Source organism: Octopus bimaculoides, chromosome 27, assembly GCF_046866305.1.
Source record: "Octopus bimaculoides isolate indiv1 chromosome 27, ASM4686630v1, whole genome shotgun sequence".
In the NCBI taxonomy this organism is placed as follows: domain Eukaryota; kingdom Metazoa; phylum Mollusca; class Cephalopoda; order Octopoda; family Octopodidae; genus Octopus; species Octopus bimaculoides.
In genome coordinates this window covers 17,013,287-17,039,590 of record NC_142954.1, presented here as the reverse complement: position 1 = coordinate 17,039,590, position 26,304 = coordinate 17,013,287, and the positions used below count along the sequence as shown (strand labels likewise).

Here is a 26,304-nt window from a genome sequence, read left to right as displayed (position 1 = left end):
CTGATCAAAGATGCAAGAGGTCGATCACATCATGGAAAAATTCGACATCGTTTGAGGCAGATCCAGCTAGTTTCCTTGAATGTTTCATAACCCAGGATAAATACTGGCTTCATCATTTTGAGCCAAAAACAAAAAAAAACAATCCGTGCAGTGGTAACTCTGCTCCTCACCTGCTCGAAAGAAGTCCAAGGTTGTTTCATCTGCAGGGAAGGTGATGGCCTCAATATTTTTGGATGCAAAATGCATTGTGTTTATCGATTATCTTCATAAGGGTCACACCATCAATGGAGGGTACTAAGCCAATTTGCAGGGGAAGTTATGAAAGGCTATAAAGACCAAATATAAAGGAAAACTGACGAAATGGGTCTTGTTTCATCAGGACAATGCTCCAGCACACAAGTCCTTGCTTTTAGTGGCTGTTGTGCATGACTGTGGCTTTGGATTGGTTGACCATTGTCCCTATTCTCCTGATTTGGCCCCATCTGATAAAACAGTGTCGCAGTGATGATGACATCATATCTGCTGTTGATGACTCTTTTGACCAACAAGATGAAAGATTCTTCACCAATGGAATCCAAGAACTGCAACACTGATGGAAGAAGTGTGTGGACCGCAAGGGGGGACCATGTTGGAAAATAAACCTCATTTGATCACATTCCATGGGAATATCTTGGTCAGCTAATGAATTTTTAATCTGACTCTCATACTTCAAACATATACATACATGCAGATGTACGTACATATATATATGAATACATAAATACATATATTCATACATATATGTATAAATACATACACACACACATATAAATACATATACACACATACACAAAAATACATAATATATAAATACATGCATGTGTAGATACTTGTGGTTGGCATTTTCAATATTGGTCAACAGTATTGCAGACATGGTATCTTGACCATCTGTGCTGTGCCTGGTCAAAATTTGGCATCATGGTGTTATCATGTACCTGCAGAGAAAGGGTTTATCTCCCAACAACATTCATGCTGACATGGTTGCTACATTAAGGGATGATGCTCCAGCTTTATCAACAGTGCAAAAATGGGCATCTTGAAGATGACCCAAAATCTGGATGTCCTGCAACTTCCACCACCAAGGAAAACAGTTATTATGTTCACCACATGGTGATGGATGACAGGCACTTATTCTTTGTAAGCCTAGTACTTATTCTATCAGTCACTTTTGCTGAACTGCTAAGTTACAGGGAAGTAAACACACCGACATCGGTTGTCAAGCGATGGTGGTGGGGGGACAAATACAAACACACAGATATATATACCAACCCATGCTAACATGGAAAGCGAACATTAAACGATGATGATGATGATACATACATACATACATACACACACACACCCACATATATATATATATATAGTCACAACGAGGATATTCCAACTTCTTATAGGGATATTTATCCAAGATACACTGGTTTAATATATGAAATTTTGAAAAGATAATTCTTCAGTGTATATATTATACAGATTAGAGTAAGATATCAAATATTTCTATCAAGTTAGAAAACAGAGAGATCTAATGGATACATATTAATTAATAAATTAAGTGGTATCCATTAGATCTCTGTTTTCTAACTCTCTCTCTCTCTCTCTCTCTCTGTATATATATATATATATATATATATATATATATAAAATATATAGTTTTAGGGAAAATAACCAATTTTCAAGAACTCATCGATGAAAATCCACTATCACATATAGAAAAATTAATAATTAAAAGCACAATAAATGAGTATAAGGCTCAATTTAATTTTAATTTTTTATAAATTGATTTTAATTGAGTTTTTTACCTGTAATTTTGGATTTTGTCCCTAATATTATTATATATATATATATATATATATATGACGGGCTTCTTTCAGTTTCCGTCTACCAAATCCACTCTCAAAGTTTTAGTCAGCTCGAAGCTATAGTAGAAGACAAGGTGCCACACGGTGGGGCTGAACCTGGAACAATGAAGTTGGGAAGTAAGCTTCTTATTTCTTTACTGCCCACAAGGGGCTACACACAGAGGGGACAAACAAGGACAGACAAACGGATTAAGTCGATTATATCAACCCCAGTGTGTAACTGGTACTTATTTAATCGACCCCGAAAGGACGAAAGGCAAAGTCGACCTCAGTGGAATTTGAACTTAGAACGTAACGGCAGACGAAATACCTCTAAGCATTTCGCCTGGCATGCTAACGTTTCTGCCAGTTCGCCACCTTTTCCATGCTGGCATGGGTTGGGCCGCTTGATAGGAGCGTGGGTGTGGGGCAAGAAGCAAGATTCTTTCCACACACCCACCCTGCACCTATATATTTATCTGTTTTATACCTAATGCATATGAGCACTGTATACAATAAGCTCGTTTTATATATATGCGTGAGTGTGTGTATACACATATACACCCAAACATGTAAAGTAGATGTACCTCCACGGTTTTCGTTCACCTGTATATATTAGAAGCAATTCGATTACAAAACCTTCCAATACATGAACTGCCAGCTCGAAGAACGATTCCAAGAAAATTAATTATTTCATTGTTTTCGGACGTTCTCCAAATCTTATCCCGAAAATCTTTAATTAAATTCTAGCCTTACCTACCATTGACTTATTTCCCTTTGAACATTTGTTTTTCGTTTTGAAATTTATTCAGCGAATCTTCTGCTTCACCTTAATTTTAATCCATCAATCCATCGCCAAACAAAGCCGAACCGACAAAGGTGTTGTCACACCTTGCCGCTGCGAGAAACAACAGTTAACACATCTCTGAAATCTCATATACTTTTATCTTAGAATTTAAAACGAAGAATACATTGGATGAAGTAATCTTAGATACACTGAGTGAGGGAAAAAAAAACGAAGAAAAAAAAAGAGTGTGATCCCAGTTGGTGTATCTTACATCATAGCACTGTATCAACGAGACCTGACCTGGGGTTAAAAACCAACCGACCAACCAGCAAACCGACCAACAGAACACTTGGTAATTACGACGTAGACCCCACGTGGTCGCGCGAGTAACTAGAAATAGCAGTCAAATCTCGCACTTTACCGTCTGCCCTAAGAAGGAGGTTTACGAAATTGAACACTGATTAACAAGTATTTACAGATTTATCTTTATTGCTATTTTTATTCCTATGTTAATCGGATTACGGCTATAAGATCGTCAGCTCTCTTTCACAGCCCGGCAAAATGTTATCTACGTTGTTATCAATGTTTGCTAACGTGTTCTCAGTGATCGGGGGTCAGGTACCTGAGAGGAGTTTTGTGGCTGTCAAACCTGACGGAGTACAAAGAGCCCTTTGTGGCCCAATCCTTCAGAGATTCGAAAAGAAAGGATTCAAATTGGTAGCCTGTAAATTTATCTACGTAAGTAGGTGCTGCAGTCATTTAATTTGATTTCATTCAATTTATTATTATTTCTGTTGTTGTTGGTATTGTTATTAATTGCTGAGATTGATAAGTTTTTTTATTATGTCATACTGGGACATGTCCTAAAAGCCGGTTTCTTTTTTTCACTCAAGGACAAGCTTTATATACATACATCTCTCCATCTTTTTCCTAACTTATGGACTTTTAGACGACTTACGCGCGTATATATATATACATACATATGTGTATATATGTGTGTGTATATATATATATATATGTATATGTGTGTGTGTATATATGTGTGTGTGTGTGTATATATGTGTGTGTATATATGTGTGTGTATATGTGTGTGTATATGTGTGTGTGTATATATGTGTGTGTGTGTATATATGTGTGTGTGTATATATGTGTGTGTGTATATATGTGTGTGTGCATATATGTGTGTGCATATATATGTGTGTATATATATATGTGTGTGTGCATATATGTGTGTATATATGTGTGTGTATATATATGTGTGTATATATGTGTGTGTGTGTATATATGTGTGTGCATATGTGTGTGTGTGTATATATGTGTGTGCATATATGTGTGTGTGCATATATGTGTGTGTGCATATATGTGTGTGTGCATATATGTGTGTGCATATATATGTGTGTGTGCATATATATGTGTGTGTGCATATATATGTGTGTGTGCATATATATGTGTGTGTGTATATATATGTGTGTATATATATGTGTGTGTGTATATATGTGTGTGTGTGTGTATATATGTGTGTATGTTTGTATATATAATGTGTGTGTGTATGAATATAAGTGGGTATATAGGTGTGTATATTTGGGTATGTATGGAGGTGTATATACCGTCTTTATTCGTGTAGAAGTCGAACTATTTTATACTTGATTACTTGAGAATAACTGCCCCCCCCCCCCTGGGGTACCACTTCTACACAAGACAAAGGTCAACACTAGCCAACTTCGAAACTTCTCTCCCCACTCCCCTCCCCTCAAAAAAAGAAAAGAAAGTCGTTTGTCACAACGGATTCTGATGTAATCGAAATCTACAACATCTGAAGCTTATTTGTTGAAAATTTCATACAAAAATATCCATTTTTCTGTAAGTTATGAGGCAACAAAGTCGGATGAGGTGAGGAGGGGGGGGGTGTCACACTTGTAAAGGTATACCTACGTATGATGATTTCTGGGGGCACAACACACTTAAAATCTATAGGAGATACAGACCCCCCCCCCCCAAATCACCGTACGTAATGCCCACAAAATCGACCAAAATTGGTCGGAGGTAGGGAGAACAATTTTTTACAAGTTTTTGTTAGAAAGATAGTCCAGGGCATCTCCAAGAGCACCATGGAAAAAAAAAGTCTGAAAACCCCCCATCAAAACAGAAATTCCAACTTGTTGGTGCTTCCTAAGTCTGACGTTCGCCTAAAAAGGAAGTGTAAAAAAAAAAAAAAAAGCGAATTTATTAGATGTTATTTGATGTCAAATGAAAAGCGTACCAGGATGACGTGTAGTGCGAAGCTGGCTGCACTAACGCTTATGTATGCATAAATCTGACCGTTTAGATTTTCCTTTTGGCACCTAATAATTCATCATCATTTAGTGTCTGCTTTCCATGCTGGCATGGGTTGGACGGTTTGACCAGGGCTGACAAGCTGGAAGGTTGCTCCAAACTCCAGTTCGATTTAGCATCGTTTCTGTGGCTGGATGCTCTTCCTAATGCCAACCACTCCAAGAGTGTAATGAGTGCTTTTACATGCCACTGGCATTTTATATATATATATATATATATATATGAGGGATGACCCACTAGGTGAACATCCAATATGCTAAATGTAGACCCCATATGGTCTGACCACTAAGAAAAAATTTATTCTCAAGAAAATTCGGCAAATGCCAGAACGTAAGCGAGCAAGACAAATGAAATCATTATATTTTGTATTTTTTCATTTGTCTTGCTCGTTTATGTTCTGGCTTGTGCCCAATTTTCTTGAGAACAAATTTTTTCTTAGTGGTCAGACCATATGGGGTCTACATTTAGCATATTGGATGTCCACCTAGTGGTCATCCCTCTTATTTGTATGTAATATAATTTTTCTGAATCTTCAGATTTTTTCAATATGCTAGGTTTAAATTGATATTAATCAAATTGATATCAATTTTTTACCCTTATTATTTAAATTTATATATATATATATATATATATATATATATATATATATATATACACACACAGGGTGGGCCAAAATTAGTGCCCCAACTTTATGTGTCCCAACTATATGTGTATATTAGTTCTACAGTTTCTTGATGCATGCTGTCATTATTTTTATGCCATTGATTATTCGATGTGTTGAATTTTGTGAGGGAATGCTGGCAGAAGCCAGAGATTCCAGATTTTTCGTTCGGCTCATTTTCTCTCATGAAGTGACCTTCCATGTTTTCTGGTCACATCAACGGCCATAACTGCTTCTATTATTCAGAAGATGACCCTAAAGTGGTTTGGGAAAAGCCTGTCAACTCACTTTTTCTTGTCAATTGGGGGGCGACATCGTCTTCAGGAATTTGTGCATTCCATATTCAACGAGAGACTATGAATGGTGATCGTTACCTGGTGTTGTGTGAAAACATCATCCGGCAGTATTTTCGATACCATCATTCCAAAATCTTTGTGCAAGATGGAACACCTCCTTATTATGACAAACGTGTAAGAAACTTCCTTGATCAGCACCTACGAAATCATTGGATTTTCAAAAACTCAAGTTGGGGCACTAATTTTGGCTCACCCTGTATATATATATATGTGAAAAATTAAAGGTTTATCTCAAGCCAAGAACTTGGTTTTCTGGATTCTGTGGCATATACATTGCACCCAGGGCTGGTTTTAAGCTAATTAGACAGACTTGTTGAAATTGGGCCCTGCACACATGCACGAGCAGAAGATGTTATGATGCATTTTTAGTATGCCATTGTCGGTGGAACCTCAAGTCCTCAACGCTTTTTTGGTTGGAACTGGCATACTACACAAAGCATAAAGCACCAGTCTTCAGCTTTTGTAGAGTAGAGGGACACCACTGACAATTCTCTAACTGAGCCCTGCTCTTTCCAGTGCTGGCCTTGATTGCACCTGCCCCACTGGACGGAACTGGTCCACCGCAGTTAAGTGAATGAGAGGAAAATGACATGAAGTGTTTTGCTCAAGAAAATAATGCATCATGAATGCAACACCCTAACCACTAAGCCCCCCCCCACACACACACACAGAGGATACCGTTAGTTCTTTAAGGTTCAATTTTTCTCGACCGATGGAGTAAACCAATCTATGGATGAACGTATAATGACTATCAGAAACGGCTGTAAGTCGAATTTACTACAATAAAGAAATATGTAGCGACCATTATTTATACCTTGTCATATTGCTTCCCAACCACACGACTGCATGGCACCTTGGGCAAATAATGTCTTTTGCTATAGCCTCAAGTCAACCAAAGCTCTGCAAGTGGATTTGGTAGACGGAAACTGAGAGAAGCCTGTCATACATGTGTGTGTGTGTGTATTTGTCTGTCTCCCACCACTGCGTGACAACCAGTGTTGGTGTGTTTACACCCCCCCATAACTTAGCAGTTTGGCAAAAGAGACCAATAGAATAAGTACAGTGGTTGATATATTTGACTAAAAATTCTTCCAAATGGTGCCTCAGTATGACCACAGTCTAACGACTGAAACAAGTAAAAGATGAACGGTATATATATATGTATTACAAGGTCGTAGGGTATAGAAGAAAAAGACAAAGAACAGAGAATTCTTTAATCTGTTCAGCACATTTCAGATAGACTGGCTCTTCAAAAGTCTATGATGCAGTGATCGTGCATATTAATTAATTCTGTATTTGGTTAACTAAGATTCTACAGAGATAGAGAAATTTGACACCCTCCTCTCCTTATCAAAGCTATACCGCACTGCTTAGAATAGATAATATTTTAAGGGGAGACAGATAGTAGTAAAACTAACAGTATTTAACTAGTACAAACGGTGAGGGAGGTATTTCAGCAGACCTATTTAGGAATGGTATTTATAAAATCATATTGGAATTGCAATTCAATCCTACCCGTCAACTTCAATGTTTATGGCAAAGTTCCTACTTCATTTAAACTATTACTGACCAGTTCAAATAGACAGAGGAGGTGTATAGAACAAGGCTATTCAGCAGGTAATTATTTTGGTCACAATGGGAATGTTGTTGTTCTATACTTTGTGACCTTGTACTAAAATTATTCAGTGTTTGAACTTTGGATTTACAAATTGGACAGACAGTGGAAAGTAATTTAGTAGCTGACATGGATCACAGTGGCTTTCACTGGACAGTTTAGTTAGCCAAGTTTGAGCCCTACAGAGTGCTTATAAAGTATTTGCTTGGGTTTTTAATTTCCTTTTTCCATGTGTGTGTGTCAGTGTGTCTCAACCTTTTTACTCTAGCGTAAACCTTAAAATAGATTACATGTCTCAAAGAACCCATGCACAAAAAAATTATATACCATATCTTTCTCATATGTTTTTCATTGTAGTTCACGTGGTAAATATATATATACACACACACACACACACACACACACACAGACACACACACACACACACATATATATAAAAACCAAAGTTTTCTGCAAAACACTCAGTACTTTTATTTATCCATCTTTATAAAGGTAAAAGGCTAGAATTTGGTTGACCCTACGATGACCTGTAAATTTCAGGTTTTTATACTCGCAATTAAAACACACTCATGCAAGCACCTGCTCACATATATTGCCACTCCCTAAACCTCATTATTCTATAAAAGTTAGTTTATGGTTAAGTTTAAGTATAGGCGCAGGAGTGGCTGTGTGGTAAGTAGCTTGCTTACCAACCACATGGTTCCGGGTTCAGTCCCACTGCGTGGCACCTTGGGTAAGTGTCTTCTACTATAGCCTTGGGCCGACCAAAGCTTTGTGAGTGGATTTGGTAGACAGAAACTGAAAGAAGCCCGTCGTATATATATATATACAAACACGCATACACGCACATGAACGCACGCATTCATACATACACGAACATGAACGCATACATTCACACAAACACGAACATGAATGCACGCATTCACACAAAGACGCACATGAACGCACGCATTCATACATACACGAACATGAACGCACGCATTCACACAAACACATACACGCACGCATTCACACAAACACATACACGAACATGAACGCACGCATTCACACAAACACGCACATGAACACACACACACACGTTAACTATGACAGAGTTGTCTCCCTTACACCACAAATTTTTCTCTTTCCTTCAGACGAAATCTGACAAACTCCTTTCTATATTCGATGTGTCTTAGCTGAAACCGTAAGATCGCCATTTTGGCGATCTTACGAATATTTTTCATTTTCAACCTCGTATATCGTACGCCCTAGGGATTTTGACCATTAAATTTTGGAGAAAAAATGCAGATTTATACTCAAGGATTTACGGTAGACAGGCAGAAAGATAGATAAATAGATAGATAGATAGATAGACAAATAGATGGATAGATAGAGGGAGAGAGAGAGTCAGACAGTGGGAGGGGACAAACACAGACACAAAGACACACACACACAGATATGCGCGAGCGCGCATTTCTCTTTTCTCTTTTTTACCCCAGCAAAGTTGTTTTACACTAATTCTTTATATTTCGTTTTTGAGCTCGGGGGTCAAACATTTCTAGTTCAGAGGCCATGGACTGACGATGTGAACGTTCCGAGTCCTCTCCCCACCCCACTCCCGTTCGCCAGCGCGTGCATTTTTTTCTTTTCGTTCCAATTCTTTCCCAGTTTATTTTCCACGAATTTTTTTTTTTCGTTTTTGAGCTCGGGGTCAAACATTTATAGTTTTAACCCCTTTTTATTGCCTTAAAAAGTTGTTTTGGGGATTATATTTTTTTATGTCAAAGTTGTGCAACAACTGATGCATGCGGTTGTGCAATTTGTTTGTACGGGAAACCTGCCCTTTGTGGCGAATTTACCGATTATTTCCTAAATTTGCTTTCGGCTTTTCTTCGCCATTTTTGGTCGTTTTTGAAACTCAGCGTCTCGAAGCCATTCGCAGACGATCTCAGAACGAACGCCGGTCTCCATAGCAACGTCTCTTGGCGACGTTCATTTCCTTCCACTCCCTTCATCACGGCTTCACGAAGGAGGGAAGAAGGGGAAGGGGGGGATTTATACTCGAGGATTTAGGGTAACTTGATCAATAAAGCAATTGAGTTACCAGAATATTGCAATACTTTGGACTCAGCACAACAGAGAGAGAGAGGAATGGATACAGAGGAGAGAAACATAAAAATGTATATTTTAAAAGATGAATTGATTGACCACCATTCAAGCGTGGTCGTTACCAGTGCCCCGGTTCCACTTGACTGGCCCTCGTGCTGGTGGCACGTAAAAAGCCCCCTCTACACTCTCAGAGTGTTTGGCGTTAGGAAGGGCATCCAACTGTAGAAACTCTGCCAGATCAGATTGGAGTCTGGTGTAGCCATCTGGTTCGCCAGTCATCAGTCAAACCGTCCAACCCATGCTAGCATGGAAAGCGGACATTAAACGACGATGCTGATGATGATATATGTATGTGTGTCTGTGTTTGTACCCCCCCCCCCCAACATCGCTTGACAACCGATGCTGGTGTGTTTACGTCCCCGTAACTTAGCAAAGGAGACCGATAGAACAAGTACTAGGCTTACAAAGAATAAGTCCTGGGGTTGATTTGCTCGACTAAAGGCGGTGCTCCAGCATGGCCACAGTCAAATGACTGAAACAAGTAAAAGAGTAAACAGTATATCCCCAGAATGCTTATCAATTAATTTGTCCTTACATAAAATTATCTCTAGGGTTTCCTTCATCATGCAGTTTTGCGTTCTGCAATACCTTTCAATTGATATCGCTGCACAGATGTGGCTGTGTGGCAACAGTCTGCTTTCCAATCACATGGATCTAGGTTCAGTCCCATTACATGGCACCTAGGGCAAGTGTCTTCTACTATAACCTCTTGCAGACAGAAACTGAAAGAAGCCCATTGTATATAAATATATAAAATTGTGTGTTTGTTTCCCAACTACTGCTTGACAACCAGTGTCGGTGTCTTTACATCCCTATGACTTAATAGTTTGGCAAAAGATAGAATAAGTAGGTTCTGGGGTTGATTAAAAATTCTTCAAGGTCGTACTCCAACATGGCTGCCATCTAACGACTAAAACAAATACAAGATATATATACAAGAGGTCTCATAATTAACTATTTCAGTGAAATCAGACAATTTGTTAAAAAATTAACTTTATTTTTGTTCTACATGTTCAGTGTGTTAAAAGTGTATAAATTAAAAAAAGTTTTTATAATTTTATTTTAATTCCTCTTGAATCCCACTCATTTGTACACAACAGCATTTTTTCAGTTTGCCCAGGATCATTTTCTCTACCTCCATCCCCAGGATGCAGCGATAGCTGAACTTAAAGAATGCATTCAATTCGCAGTGCAGGAGATAACTCCCGAAATGCTTCAAAATGTGTTTCGCAACGCTTAGATTTGTGTTTATAATTTTCAATGAAGTTTTGATGCGAGATTTATAAATCTATTTGTTTTGGTATCATAATTTAATATTGGGTTGGTGCATAATTATTGCGGCTTTTTTTTCAACAAATTTTATTCAACAAAAAAATAATATTTAACAAAAACATCTTTAAATGATGGTCTGACCGTCTGCCAAGCAAATGGGAAGCAGTAATTGAAGTAGATGGTGAATATGCTCCGGAATAACCATTTAAAAATGTTTTTGTTATGGCCGTTGCCAGTATCGCCTGACTGGCCTTCGTGCCGGTGGCACGTAAAAGCACCCACTACACTCTAGAAGTGGTTGGCGTTAGGAAGGGCATCCAGCTGTAGAAACTCTGCCAAATCAGATTGGAGCCTGATGTAGCCATCTGGTTTCACCAGTCCTCAGTCAGATCGTCCAACCCATGCTAGCATGGAAAGCGGACGTTAAACGATGATGATGATGATATATATATATATATACTCACAAGATATTAGAATCTTATATGTATACCATTCTGCCTAAATAATGGATCTACAATATCCCTGCATATATCACATTTATTTTCATTCCTCCACTTCACTCCCTATTTCGTATCTTATCTAAATTAACTATTGCTTACCCATCTTCTCATACTGTCTCCAGTGAAGGAAACAGCTGTAAGACCCACGCAGTCCACTGGTATGGCAAACAATCAGTCTGTTTGTAGTGGTTAAGTAGATGATGATGATCTTTCCTACTGGAAGCACAAGTCCTCAAATTTGAGAGAAGGGATTAAGTTGATTACATCGACCCCAGTGCGTAACCGGTACTTATTTAATTGACCCCGAAAGGATGAAAGGCAAAGTCCACCTTGGCAGAACTTGAACTCAGAATGTGAAGACAGATGAAATACTGCAAAGCATTTTGCCCTACATGCTAACAATTCTTATTTATTTATTGCCCACAAGGGGCTAAACATAGAGGGGACAAAGAAGGACAGACAAAGGGATTAAATCAATTACATCGACCCCAGTGCGTAACTGGTACTTAATTTATCAACCCCGAAAGGATGAAAAGCAAAGTTGACCTTGGCGGAATTTGAACTCAGAATGTAACACCGGGCAAAATACTGCTAAGCATTTCGCCCGGCGTACCAACGATTCTGCCAGCTCGCCTCCCTCCAAGTAGATGATAATAACGGTGATTATGGTTGCTTTAGTTATGTCAACATTATTGATTGTGACAGGAATCAATAGCAACGACGTAATGCAGTTATGTTTTTAATTATTGATTAGGGTATGTATCTGTATATTATTGATTAAAGAACTGTGTGGAAAATATGGGTGTGGCTGTGTGGTAAAAAGTTTGCTTCCCAACCATGTGTTTTCAGGTTCAGTCCCAGTGTGGCACCTTGGATGGGTGTTTCCTGCTATAGTCCCCTTGGCTGACCAAAGCCTTGTGGGTGGATTTGGCAGACAGAAACTGAAAGAAACTTGTGTGTGTGTGTGTGTGTGTGTGTGTGTGTGTGTGTGTGTGTGTGTGTGTGTGTGTGTGTGTGTGTGTGTGTGTGTGTGTGTGTGTGTGTGTGTGTGTGTGTGTGTGTGTGTGTGTGTGTGTGTGTGTGTGTGTGTGTGTGTGTGTGTGCAGGCATCCCTCACTCTATGTCGTTAATTGGTTCCAGGAGACATGACTTAAATAGAATTTACTTGTCTCTAGGCTAAACCGATAATAACCATTCCCAGTTCTGTACTTAAATCTCATGAATGCATTTTCAATAATACACGGTTAACAAAAACCTATTTTAAGCTTACAAACAAATAATTTATATTTTTAATACAGTACAGTAAAAAAAAAAGGTAATTCTAAATTTATGAATACAATTTGGTGGTGTTTACTGTACATGGCGGATGCTTTATTTAGCAATGCGTTTTGCAATAAGACTTGGTAAAATAAAAGCCTTTTTTAAACTTAAAAAACAAATTCAGTAATTATTATTATTTCACAAAAGTGAAAAAAACTTAATTATTTTAAATTTATCAATATGTACATACATAGCTTGGTGGTTTACATCACGGATGTAGATGGCTGTGGATCATCAACAGCTAACTCTGACTAGTTTTGTTGTTTGATGCGCTTAAAAAACTGGCTGAAAGTTCCTTCAACTGTCTTCTTCTTTTCCTCTAGGATTACATTATAAGGGGCAAAAGCTTCATGACAAGCCCCCATAATTTTGGAAAAGCGTTGAGCATTTGGATCCATATCCTCGAACATAGAAAAACCTTTTTCAATATATGCAAATGCTTGCTGCATTTTCTTAATGGTAAAGTGACGTGGCTTAGGTTCGACTTCCTCCTCTTCTTTATTTTGCTGCTCGTGAAGCTCTCTAAAATCCTCATTTATCAGGGACTGCTTGTCTTTTTCAAATAAATCTGTGAACTCCTTCTCCTCCAAATCCATTTCCAGTTCTTTGCTCGTAGTCACCAACGTTTTGCTGATAGCAACATTATCAAACCCCTTAAAATCATTCATGAAATGTGGGCATAGATTCTTCCATACACTATTCATAGCCATGCTCTGTACATCATTCCATGCCGCTGCTATGTTCTGTACAACCTTTTAGATATCGTAATTCTTCCAAAAGTCACGAAGTGTGATGGACTCATCAAGATCAGTTGCAGCTATTACTTGCCACAGCGTACACTTCACATAGTAACGCTTGAAGATAGCAATTATTCCCTGATCCATTGACTGCAGAAGAGATGTGGTGTTCGGAGGGAGGGATACGACTGTAACATTGGGGGTCAAAATCCACAATGTTTTGCGGGTGGCCACGCTTATAATCTAAGATAAGTAAAACCTTAAAAGGAATCCCCTTCTCCTTACAATAATTCTCTGCCACTGGGATAAAATGATTGAAGAACCAATCTTCAAAAGCAACAACAGTAACCCATGCTTTTAAATTAGCCATCCATATGACAGGGAGAGATGCCTTGGGTATGTTCTTCAGGCCATGGGGGTTGTGTGCATGATACGCAAGCAATGGTTTTAACTGAAAATCTCCTGCACAATTACCTCCCAACATAATAGTCACACATTCTTTTGAAACCTTGTAGTCTGGAATAGTTTTCTCCTCCTTGGAAATGAATGAATGGTCTGACAATTTTTTCCAATACAATCCAGTTTTGTCCATATTAAAAATCTGTTTTCTTCGATGATTTTCTTTAATGCATTAGGAAATTCCACTGCTGCTTGTTCATCAGTTGATGCACTTGTAGTGGTTAAGTGTGCGTCAGTATGTGTTAAGGTGAGCAAATGCAATAGGCATGTGAATGCCTTTGAAGTAAACAAATAAATGACATCGATTCATGGTTAAAACAATTTATTTACTGTACTTGCATTTGCCTTTGGTATACAATATTCTTCACTACATGTAATTGTTGACAACTGCTACGAGTTGCTAGAAATAGAAACAGGGAACATCTGTGGAGGTGGTATGTTAGAACTGGATATGTTTGTGTGTGTGTGTGTGAGTGCGTCGTTCATCTGAGAAAGTAGTCTGCCAAAGCCTTTCTTGTCTGCGTCCTAAGCCTCTCTGTTGACCACGGTATTTTATAATTTTATAACTGCTTTGGCAGTTAGAAGGACAGACATACTGCAGCAGAGATTGTGCCTAAATAGGTCAGCTCCTGTCCATTTGAACTTTGCCTGACATGGCTGAGGTCGTAGGTCAAAGGGAGATGATTTACCATTTTTTTGACAGGACAAAGAAAACCTTTTTTCGCGCCTGTTGACCGTGGTGGTTTGGACGACCGAAAATCCTTAGATTCGGTTTTGGATCTAAGCTTGGAGAAGGAAGTATTAAGTTTTACACACTTTCACCTTGCTTCTTAATGAAGTGATAACTTCTTTGTTCCTTAAATCTCAAGAACCATCCTTGACTTACTTTGAATTCTACATCTTTCTCCTCTGGATATTTTTTCTTCAGGTCCTCAAACAAAGACAACGCTTTCTCTTGAATGATTTCTTAACTAATAGTAGCACGCTGACGATTCAACCTAAGAGAAAGACTTTCCATTTCTTCAAAGATTTTGCCTCTTTTCTTATCGATGACAGTGTTCTTCATCCCTGGGGCTTCAGATTTGATAAAATCTTGTCCTCATTATGTACGATGGTTGATACAGTTGTCCGACTCATCCCAAAAGGTCATGCAATTGCTACCACTTTTTCACCTTTTCCATGGCATTTTATCATAGCCAGTTTATCTTCCAACGTTATAGCATGACGCTTAGCACTTTCATTATGAATATTCGTAGGAGCCGATAAACAGACGTAACCAAATCTGAATTCAAAACAATTGCAGAAATCACAAGTAACAACGACGCCTAACAGTAGATATTGGAACTACATTGCAATATGAGCTCCGAAAGACTGATTTCAGAACTGATTTCATGATTTTGTTCACTAAGCTACACTACTTTATGGTGTGTATCTTAACATTTACTGTACGTATTTTAATATGATTTCATATGCTTTTATTCTTATTTATTGTACAGTAATATGATTTTATGTACTTTTAATGGTTTTCTAGTGATTTTACAACTCCAATATTTGTGGCAGACAGACGTAAAGTCGAGTAAAATGACTTAACTTGATTTTTATTTTTCTATATATTATTTTTGAAAACCGACATATAATCAAGAATGACTTAAATCGAAACAACTTAAGCCAAGGTATGCCTCATATTTTAACTGCGCAAAGGCAAATTCACTGCAGTTACCATGGAGATAAATTCTCTCTTATGGTAAAAAAGTGTAAAAACACCATGTTTTATACAGGAAATAAAGGTTTTGTTCAGAGACCCCAAGTTGTCCTGAGCATCGCAGATGACCACTGGGGCCATACTTTTGTGGTCCCAGCAGATTCTTTGACTGATTTTCCAGGAATCAAATTCACAACCTTAGAATCACTAGCAAAATACACTAACCACTAAGCCATGCACCTTCCCCAGTTGTTAGACGACACACAAATCAAACACTAATATTTGTTGTTCCTGTTTTCACTGAATGTTGGATGAAAGAAGGCCATATAATGTTTCTCCGAGATAAAGAGAGGGTTGGCAAAAGTAAGGTTTAAGTTTGCTGGGCCTCACAAATGTGATGGTATGAGATTTAGTAGAATGACAATACAATGCACAGTAGACTTGTCCAATATTTGCTAGCAAGTTGATTTGTAATTAGGTAAGAAGTCTGTTTGGTGATTTAATTAGGTAACATCTGTTTGATTATCTGCCAAACTGAGTTTCATGCAGTAAAATCACATTTTACTGCATGAGAATCAATTGTTGCTTTATACTGTTGACATATTTAACCCTTTCATTACCGTACTTCTGTTGATATGCTCTGTGTTTCATTCAATTAATTTTAAATATAACAAAGAATTTAGTAAAATAACTTAGTTATCATTAAGCTAGTCTTAGGAACATTAATTGTGACTAAGGTTTGGTGGAAGATTTTAATTCAAAACTTATGAAAACAAGACATTTGTACTACAGAGCCAGGTGGATTGGTATTGAAAGGGTTAATGTAGGGAGTATTAAAAAGTTAACTACAGTTCTGTTAGTGTTAACAGATTTAATGTTGAGAGTATTAAAAAAAATCTTTAAACAATTTTTTTACACAATACCTAATGACATTTAATTATAAAGATATAATGGGATCTTTTGAAACATGACAAGTTATGGGGATCCAGTAGAGCAAAATAGGGACCAACGGGGTCCATAGGCAAAAAATGGTTGAGAACCACTAGCATAAACAAAGCCAGCAGGTTGGTTTAGGCTCAAAGGTCCAGGTGCTTCTGACAAGACACAAAATGTTGAAACACCAGTGTTCCAGAATCCTCTGCACTATTGAGGGTGTTGAACACCCTATCATCATAAAAGAGAGGAGTTTTTCTTCTTTCGCATACACTACAATGACTAGCAGACTTTGTGTCTGAACCTTCGTAGACATACCCAGGGGTGGGGAGCTGAAAAGTTCCTGGCTTTGGGTAAAAGAAAATGCAGGAGGATCAGTTAATTATGATTTTATTCAACATATTTCCTTCTCAGATTCACACACTTATTGCAGCCGTCCCTCAGTTTTCTAAGCCCTGTAAAAGAACTCGGAAGGTTAGGCCTCCAACCAGGCCTTTCATGATACCCTTAACACCAGCAACTTTTCAGGACCCTTCGTATTAAGAGTAAATATAAATAATAATAGATGCACCCTTTTAAAGCCTAGCCAGGCTCATGGGCCCGGTTTCCCTGTTTCTATGGCATATGCATTCCCCAGCTGGATGGGACACCAGTCCATCACAGCGTGACTCATTTTTGCCAGCTGAGTGGACTGGGGCAACGTGAAATGAAGTGTTTTGCTCAAGAACACAATGCGTTGCCCGGTCCAGGAATCGAAACCACAATCTTGCGATCATGATGCTGACACCCTAACCACTAAGCCACGTGCCTCCACAAAAGTAAATATGCAAATAGTATTAAAAAGTTTAATTGGAAATAGTTATGTGGTAAGACATGAAGGCACATGGCCTAGTGTGTAGGCTATTGGACTCATGATAACTGGATCATGAGTTCAGTCCCTAGACCAGGCGTTGTGTTGTGTTCTTGACAGAAACCTTTCATTTCACATTGCATCAGCCCCTCTTTTGATTGGTGGGGAATGTCAGACTGCTTGCCTAGCCAGCGGGCTGGTGTCATTTGAAGGCTAAAATGATGCAAAGTGCATTGTGACCAACGATGTGTAATAGCATCTGATAGTCTGGTTGGTTACACAATAATGTGACGTCGTGAGACAGACAGTTGAGTTAGTATTACTATAATGGGTGGACGTCAGAGATAGGTAGCACCAATAAGTTCAAACTTCTCCATTTTGAAGGGGATACTTCTGATTTTTTTTTTGTATGGTGCCAAAAAATTTGTGAAAATTTACCATCTCTTTTACTCTTTTACTTGTTTCAGTCATTTGACTGTGGCCATGCTGGAGCACTGCCTTTTAGTCGTGTAAATCGACCCCAGGACTTATTCTTTGTAAGCCTAGTACTTATTCTATCGGTCTCTTTTGCCAAACCACTAAGTTATGGGGATGTAAACACACCAGCATCAGTTGTCAAGCGATGTTGGGGAGACAAACACACACACATATATATACATATATACGATGGGCTTCTTTCAGTTTCCGTCTACCAAATCCACTCACAAGGCTTTGGTTGGCCCGAGGCTATAGTAAAAGACACTTGCCCAAGGTGCCACGCAGTGGGGCTGAACCCAGAACCATGTGGTTGGTAAGCAAGCTACTTACCACACAGCCACTTTTGCGCCTAGCTACTTTTTTTTTTTTTTTTTTTTTTTACAGAAAAGGCTTCTCAACCAAAATCAGTCTGAAGAGGGGAAGATGGTAGGGGTGGGGTTAAAAGAAACCATTTTTTAGAAAAAAATGTTTTTGTTAAAAAGATGGTCCAGATCATTTACAAAGGCTCCGTGAAAAAAAAAAATCTGGAAAACTCTTAAAACAGAGAAATTCCAACATGTTGGTGCTACCTATCTCCAACATCCAGAATTTAATGTAGGAGTATTAAAATGTTAATTAGAAATTCTTAAGACAAAGAGATAGTTAAGTTAGCGTTAATATATTTAACCCTTTGCTATTCAAATTATTTCTTTGAAAGTAATGCTTATGTATTCACGTTGCTTTGAATGGATTATCTCATAGCTTTGAGATTTATATGAGGTAACTGTTTATTTTTAGAATGACATTGTAGGGTAGGTGTGAGAGGTTGGATCTGGCCAGTTTGAACATAAAATGGGCAGAATACTTTGGGTTGGTTATGGCTGGTTTAAATGCTAAAGGGTTACAGTAGGAAATATTAAAAAGTTAACTAATAGGCGTAGGAGTGGCTGTGTGGTAAGAAGATTGCCAGTCCCACTGCATGGCACCTTGGGCAAGTGTCTTGTACTATATCCTCGGGCTGACCAAAGCCTTGTGAGTGGATTTAGTAGACGGAAACTGAAAGAAGCTCATCGTATATACGTAATATATATATATATATATATATATATATATATATTTTATGTATGTATGTGTGTATATGTTTGTGTGTATATGTTTGTGTGTCTGTGTTTGTCCCCCCCAAATCGCTTGACAACCAATGCTGGTGTGTTTACGTCCCTGTAACTTAGCGGTTCGGCAAAAGTGACCGATAGAATAAGTACTAGACTTACAAAGAATAAATCCTGGGTTCGATTTGCTCGACTAAAGGCGGTGCTCCAGCATGGCCACAGTCAAATGACTGAAACAAGTAAAAGAGTAGAAATAATTTGGGGAGATGAGACTAAGGGACATAGTAAAGTTACGGTTAGGGAGATATTTTATGAAACTCCACACCATATTTTTTTGATTAATTTCGAAATTTATTGAAGCATCTTGTGCAATGTTATTCATTTGAAGAAGGGTTCCATAAGGGTTTAATATGAAATGAAATCCTTTTCTTAATTGTGTATTTCTTATTTCTCCTTTGCAGCCAACCAAGGAACTTTTAGAAGCCCACTATGCTGAACATAAAGGGAAAAGTTTCTTTGACAAGCTTGTGGCATATATGTCATCTGGACCTGTCTTTGCCATGGTGAGTACATATTGGAATTGGTCAATGTTTTCCATGTTTTTTCTTTATTTTGTCTTTAGATCCATTGGTAGGAGAAAGGAGATGGCCAAGATGGCCAATGTATTGTACATGCAGAGCTTTGTCTTCTGGGAGATAGATCAGTGGGTCTTCTTCAAGACCCTGGCAAAAAGTATCAATGACATTGAGCGCAGATCCCCGAGAACACTTGAGAATATCAGATGGTACCATCATGTTTCCAACAAAGAACTGCATACATGTACATATCAGCTTGCAGTCTCCCACCTCATAGCTATCTATTGCATGCGCTGGTGTGAACATGTACTCCGTCTCCCACTAGATCATCCTACCAGCTGCAGCCTGGAATAGACCCTGTACCAGGCCCCATGCCAGATGGCTGGATGTGATTAAGGAAGATCACCAGAGGCTCAATGTTACTTTGGAGGATGCACAGGGGCTGGCACAGGACTGCCAGCAATAGCAAGCACTGGTAGACCTGGTTGTCTCTATGCATGATGATGTCCCTGGGACCACAAACCCGAGATGACCCCAGCCCCATCAAACAAGAGGAGGCAAACCTGCATATTCCTAGTCACTGTGTGTGTGTGTGTGTGTGTGTGTGTGTGATGCTGATTCTGCTGGGGAACTATGTTAAGGGCACATGTGTCTCTGGAATACTCAGCCACTTATGCATTAATTCAGGAGCTGGTAATTCAGATCAAACGAGTGAATCGCCATCATTGAAACTAATGGAGAATCATTTGTGTGTGTGTGTGTTTCTTTGGGTTGCATATTAATCATATTTTAATTCCTTGTTTAGGTGCTGGAGGGGGAAGGTGTTGTACAGATGTGCCGTCAAATGATTGGTGCCACCAAACCACAAGAGTCGATGCTCCGTACCATCCGAGGAGACTATGCTATTGAAATGGGGAGGTATGGCTTACTTATTCTTGCTATTTCTTGCTTTTAATGTATGTTTCTTTTACTTGTTTCAGTCATTAGACAGCAGCCATGCTGGGGCACAACCTCGAAAAGATTTAATCAAATGAATCAACCGCAGTACTCTTTTTTTTTTTTAATTTTTTTTTTTATAAACCTGCTACTTATTCTATCGATCTCCTTTGCTGAATCGCTAAGTTAAATGGATGTAAATAAACCAACACCAGTTATCAAGCAGTAATGGGAGACACACACACACACACATTTGTGACAGGCCTTTTTTTCAGTTTCTGTCTACCACACTTGCTCCCAAAGCTTTGGTTGGCCCAAGACTACTGTAGAAGACACTTGCTCAAGGTGCCACAGTGGGACTGAACCCGAAACCATGTGGTCGGGAAGCAAGCTTCTTAGCACACTTGTGCCTTGTACACCTTTAATAAAGTGTTCCCTGATGATCCATTGTGGTTGAGCATTTGGAACACTATGTGTGTGTGTGTGTGTGTGTGTGTGTGTGTGTTTGTCCCCCACCATTACTTGACAACCAGTGTTGGTGTATTTACTTCCTGGTAACTTAGCAGTTCAGCAACAGAGACCAATAAAATAAGTACCAGGCTTTAAAAAAAAAACAAGTACTGGTGTTGATTCATTTAACTAAAAATTCTTCAAGGTGGTGCCCCAGCATGGCCACAGTACAAGATATATATATATATATATATATATAAAGTGTAGTATATTGCCACTTAAGTGTGGCTGACCCCTAGGGGTGGATGTTACTGTTGCTTTTAGCCCCAGGAGGACATCTCCTCCAGCTGGCTTATCGACACACGACTGTGTCCTGTTTGCCAAGGGAGTTATCCCTCTCACCACGGCCAGCAGCACGAACGTATCCGGATTTCAGGAGAGGGATAACTCCCTTGGCAAACAGGACACAGTCGTGTGTCGATAAGCCAGCTGGAGGAGATGTCCTCCTGGGGCTAAAAGCAACAGTAACATCCACCCCTAGGGGTCAGCCACACTTAAGTGGCAATATACTACACTTTATCGTGCAGTTACTGTTAATACTTCATTTAGAGAATTAACATTGCTTGTTTTCACCTTTTCAATATCAGTGAGGAATGCCACTGGAAAAGAAGATATAAGATTTGCCAGGTTTTTCTCTCTCACCAAGGTCATCGGCTGTCGAACGCCGACGAAGGGAAATAACCCTGAAATCCGGATACGTTCGTGCTGCTGGCCGTGGTGAGAGGGATAACTCCCTTGGCAAACAGGACACAGTCGTGTGTCGATAAGCCAGCTGGAGGAGATGTCCTCCTGGGGCTAAAAGCAACAGTAACATCCACCCCTAGGGGTCAGCCACACTTAAGTGGCAATATACTACACTTTATCGTGCAGTTACTGTTAATACTTCATTTAGAGAATTAACATTGCTTATATATATATATATATATATATATATATAGGTACATGCATGGCTGTGTGGTGGAAAAGTTCATTTCCCCACCAACATGGTTTCAAGTTCCACCTTGTTGTTGTTATTATTCAGGTCACTGCCTGGAATCGAACTCGGAATCTTGGGTTTAGTAACCTGCACTCTTAACTACTACACCATATGTCCGTGGGCAATTATGAAGTGAATTTTTAGGGCTTATAAATCTAATATTTTCCTACCCTTTTTTAATACCGGTTCCCATATGGTGTTCATATCTGTACTCGGTCTACTTAGGAGGTTGTGTCCTAGCATATGTGCTGCTTCTTTTAGTTTTCGTATTTTCCACTGGTATTCTAACTTCATCCCACAGGGGGAGGTGGTCTCCATTTTTCCATACATGATCGGCTATACCCGATTTATCAATATCTCCCTGCGTCTTCTGTTTAAAGCTTCAGTCCAACCAATGCTTTGAGAGTGAATCTGGTTGATGAAAACTGTACAGAAATCCATTTGTGTGTGTATATGTGGTGTTGGTTTATTTAAGTCCCTTTAACTTGGCAGTTCAGCAAGGAAAAGACTGACAGAATAACTATCAGACTTGAAAAATAAGCATTGGGGTACACTGAGTGAGCTGTATTATAGCTGGAAGCTTAGTGGTTAGTGTTTCATTCAGGTTCATAAAGTTGTGGTTTCAATTCCTGAACCAGGTAATGCATTTTTGTGTGTGTGTGTGTGTGTGTGTGAAAAAAAACCCGACAATCAGCTAGCATTCCTGAACATATTAACCCATTACCTACCATAATTCTATTGACTGGAATATTTTAATGAAACTGTGATTTCTAGCATAAAACAGCCTTAGAAACACGCTGGAATGATCAAAATAACATTTCAAAATAACATTTTAAATAGAAATAAGCGAGATATTGGGTGTAAAATTAGCAAACCTCATTTGAATATCAGAGAAATATACCTAGTAGATATAGCAAAAAGGTTAGATATGTGTAAATATTGACAGATAATTATGAAATTTGTGATTTTTAAGTGACCTCATATGAGATCTCTGGTAGGTAATGGGTTAATAACACACACCAAGTAAGGATTCAGGACATATGCTCATATACAGTGACACCACTCTGTGTGTGTATGTTTGTGAGAGTGTCTACATATATTTTATTGTAACAAAGTACTGATTCTCGTAACCATCTTGGTTCACTAATTGTATTTCTTGATCATCTTTCCAGAAATATTGTTCATGGCAGTGACTCTGTGACATCAGCCAACCATGAAATAAGTCTTTGGTTTTCTTCTGATGAACTCATCTCTTGGGAATCGGCAACGGAACACTTGCGATACGAATGATTTTGGTGTAGTTACAGACTTCAGCTGGAAATGATGATATTTCATCAAGAAATTCCTCCATCTTGTCTCATCACATCAACTTATTATTTGTTTAGGGATCTTTACTACAGGGACCTGTATACTCCAAGGTATCTGTACACCACAAGATGTAACTACTTCACTGGGATCTCTACTTCAGCTAACTTCCCACCGCAGTGGTTTTTACTACAGGAACCACCAATGCAAAGACTTCTGCCCCACAAGAATCTCTAGCCAAAGACCTCTACAACACAGGACTTTTACCACAAAGACATGTACACTACAGGAGTTGCTATCACAGTGTCGTCTACCACTGGGGCTACTACAATAAGGGTTTTTCCACAGGGGTCTCTGTCCTAAATATCTCTGTATTGCATCTTTCTCACAAGAACTTCTACCCCCACAAAAGTCTTTCCCACTAACACCTTTACCCCACAATGGTCTATCCCACAAATACCTCAATTCCACAATGGCCTTTCCCACAAACACCTCAATGCCACAATGGTCTTTCTCACAGGCACCTCTATGCCACAGTGGTCTTTCCCACAGGCACCTCAATGCCACAGTGGTCTTTCCCACAGGCACCCCTATGCCACAGTGGTCTTTCCCACAGGCACCCCTATGCCACAGTGGTCTTTCCCACAGGCACCCCTATGCCACAGTGGTCTTTCCCACAGGCACCCCTATGCCACAGTGGTCTTTCCCACAGGCACCCCTATGCCACAGTTGTCTTTCCCACAGGCACCCCTATGCCACAGTGGTCTTTCCCACAGGCACCCCTATGCCACAGTCGTCTTTCCCACAGGCACCCCTATGCCACAGTGGTCTTTCCCACAGGCACCCCTATGCCACAGTGGTCTTTCCCACAGGCGCCTCAATGCCACAGTGGTCTTTCCCACAGGCGCCTCAATGCCACAGTGGTCTTTCCCACAGGCGCCTCAATGCCACAGTGGTCTTTCCCACAGGCGCCTCAATGCCACAGTGGTCTTTCCCACAGGCACCCCAATGCCACAGTGGTCTTTCCCACAGGCACCCCAATGCCACAGTGGTCTTTCCCACAGGCACCCCAATGCCACAGTGGTCTTTCCCACAGGCACCCCAATGCCACAGTGGTCTTTCCCACAGACACCTCAATCTCGTAATGGTCTTTTCTCACAGACACCTGAATCTCACAAAGATATTTCCCACAAACATCTCTTTTCTACATGTCTTTCCCACAAACATATCTATGCAACATGAATCTTTCACACAGACACTTGTATACTATGCGAATCTTTCCCATAAACACCTCTATGCTATATGAACATTTCCCACAAACAGCTCTACACAACATGAATCTTTCCCACAAGAATCTTTACTTGAGCAACTTCTACCCAACAAGGATCTCTAATGCAAGCACTTCTACACAACACGAATCCCTACCACAATGACCTCTACACCAAAAGGACTTCTCAGTCACAGGGACATCTGCCACAGGTTCTCTACCATAGGGTCCTTTACCCTACACAGATCTCAGACAGAAACCGCTACACTACAAGAATCTCTCCCACAGGGACTGTTACATCACTGTGTTATATTTCAGAAACTTGTGTAATGAAATTTGTTAAATAATAAAAGCTATATGTACAATTGCATCTCTTGATTGATTTAATTAATTGATTATTGAAAAATCAAAAGGATGATGGAACTGGTGGTGATCTTTGCTGTGTCATAGCAAGAGTTCTCAGTGTCTCTGGGAAAGAGGTGGTGATGGTGATGGTTCATCTTCCAAAAAGTTAACTGATTAATTAATTACAAAACTTGATTTACCAGTGCTTAATACAATTTACATTTTGATTGAGGGAACCTGTGGAAGAGGAAGACATGGGATGAGGTGGTGAAATATGATATTCGAATGTTCGGCCTCGTGGAGGTAGTGACAAGTGACTGAGACCATTGGTAACATGTCGTACTTGAGAAGACCCATAAAGCCCAGTGAGATTGTAGTTGTGCTGTGTAAGTGGCACCCGTGCCAGTGGCATGTAAAAAGCAACCCTTCGAACGTTGGGCAATATGCCATGCTTGAGAAGTCCTGTCAAGCCAAGTGAGATTGTATTCATGGCCAATACCAGTGTTGTGTGACACCTGTGCTGGTGGCACGTAAAGAGCACCCTTCAAATATTGGGTAGTGACAAGTGGCTGAAGCCTTTAGCGATATACCATGCTTGAGAAGACCTGTTAAGCCAAGGGAAATAGTAGTCATGGTCAGTGCCAGTGTTACGTAACTGGCACTCGTGTTGGTGACATGTAAAAAAGCACCTACTACACTCTTGGAATAATTGGTATTAGGAAGGGCATCCAGCTGTAGAAACCATGCCAAAACGGATTGGAACATGGTGCAGTTTACCAGTTTTCAGTCAAATTGTCCAACCCATGCCAGCATGGAAAATGGACATTAAATAGTGATGTTGGTGATGTGTTAATTTGAATCACTTGAGTGCATTATTCCATCATCATCATTCCATAAAATGTGGTTTGGGGAAAAAATATTGAAACACATCAATATGTCAGACTGACAAAAAACTAGAAAGGTGATTATAGAATGTGCTTGAAACAACAGCCAAATCTCCATTAAACCACATTTTGGTCTGAAAATATTTTCAAGTTTCTTTTCCCTTTATTTTTTCTTTTAATATTTTTTTTACCGAAAAGGCTTCTCCCCTCGTTTTTAAGTGCGTAGTGCAAAAGAAATTGACTAAAATCGGTCTGGAGGGAGGAGGAGGGGGGGAAAAAAATCATAAATTTTCCAAAAAGTTGTCTCCTATCATTTCCAAGGCTGTGGTGAGGAAAAAAAGAAATTCGGAAAATCCCTGTCAAAACGGAGAAAATCCAACTTATGTGGGCATC

The 26,304-nt window shown here is 39.3% G+C and overlaps 2 protein-coding genes across 4 annotated transcripts in view; one reads left to right on the top strand and one right to left on the bottom strand.

Moving 5' to 3' along the window:
* Positions 1 to 26,304, bottom strand: part of LOC128251379 (leucine-rich repeat-containing protein 46-like) — a 111,361-nt gene that overhangs the window by 75,392 nt on the left and 9,665 nt on the right. Inside the window, exon 1 of one of the 3 annotated variants that reach the window (XM_089343430.1) lies at positions 2,635 to 2,772. The exons of 1 other annotated variant lie outside the window; for it this stretch is intronic. Coding sequence is in view for 1 of the 2 variants with exons in the window: in XM_089343429.1 (XP_089199555.1) it covers positions 2,631 to 2,637 (7 nt within the window). In the remaining variant the exon portion in view is untranslated. Of the gene's footprint in view, positions 1 to 2,630; positions 2,773 to 26,304 lie in introns of those variants that run through there. One more of the 3 variants, XM_089343429.1, reaches the window with a different exon arrangement.
* Positions 2,669 to 25,052, top strand: LOC106867397 (uncharacterized). The gene is made up of 4 exons (XM_014912292.3): positions 2,669 to 3,399; positions 19,575 to 19,676; positions 20,494 to 20,606; positions 23,283 to 25,052. Exons 1-4 carry the CDS (start codon positions 3,223 to 3,225, stop codon positions 23,398 to 23,400), a joined length of 510 nt encoding a protein of 169 aa, XP_014767778.1. The 5' UTR covers positions 2,669 to 3,222; the 3' UTR covers positions 23,401 to 25,052.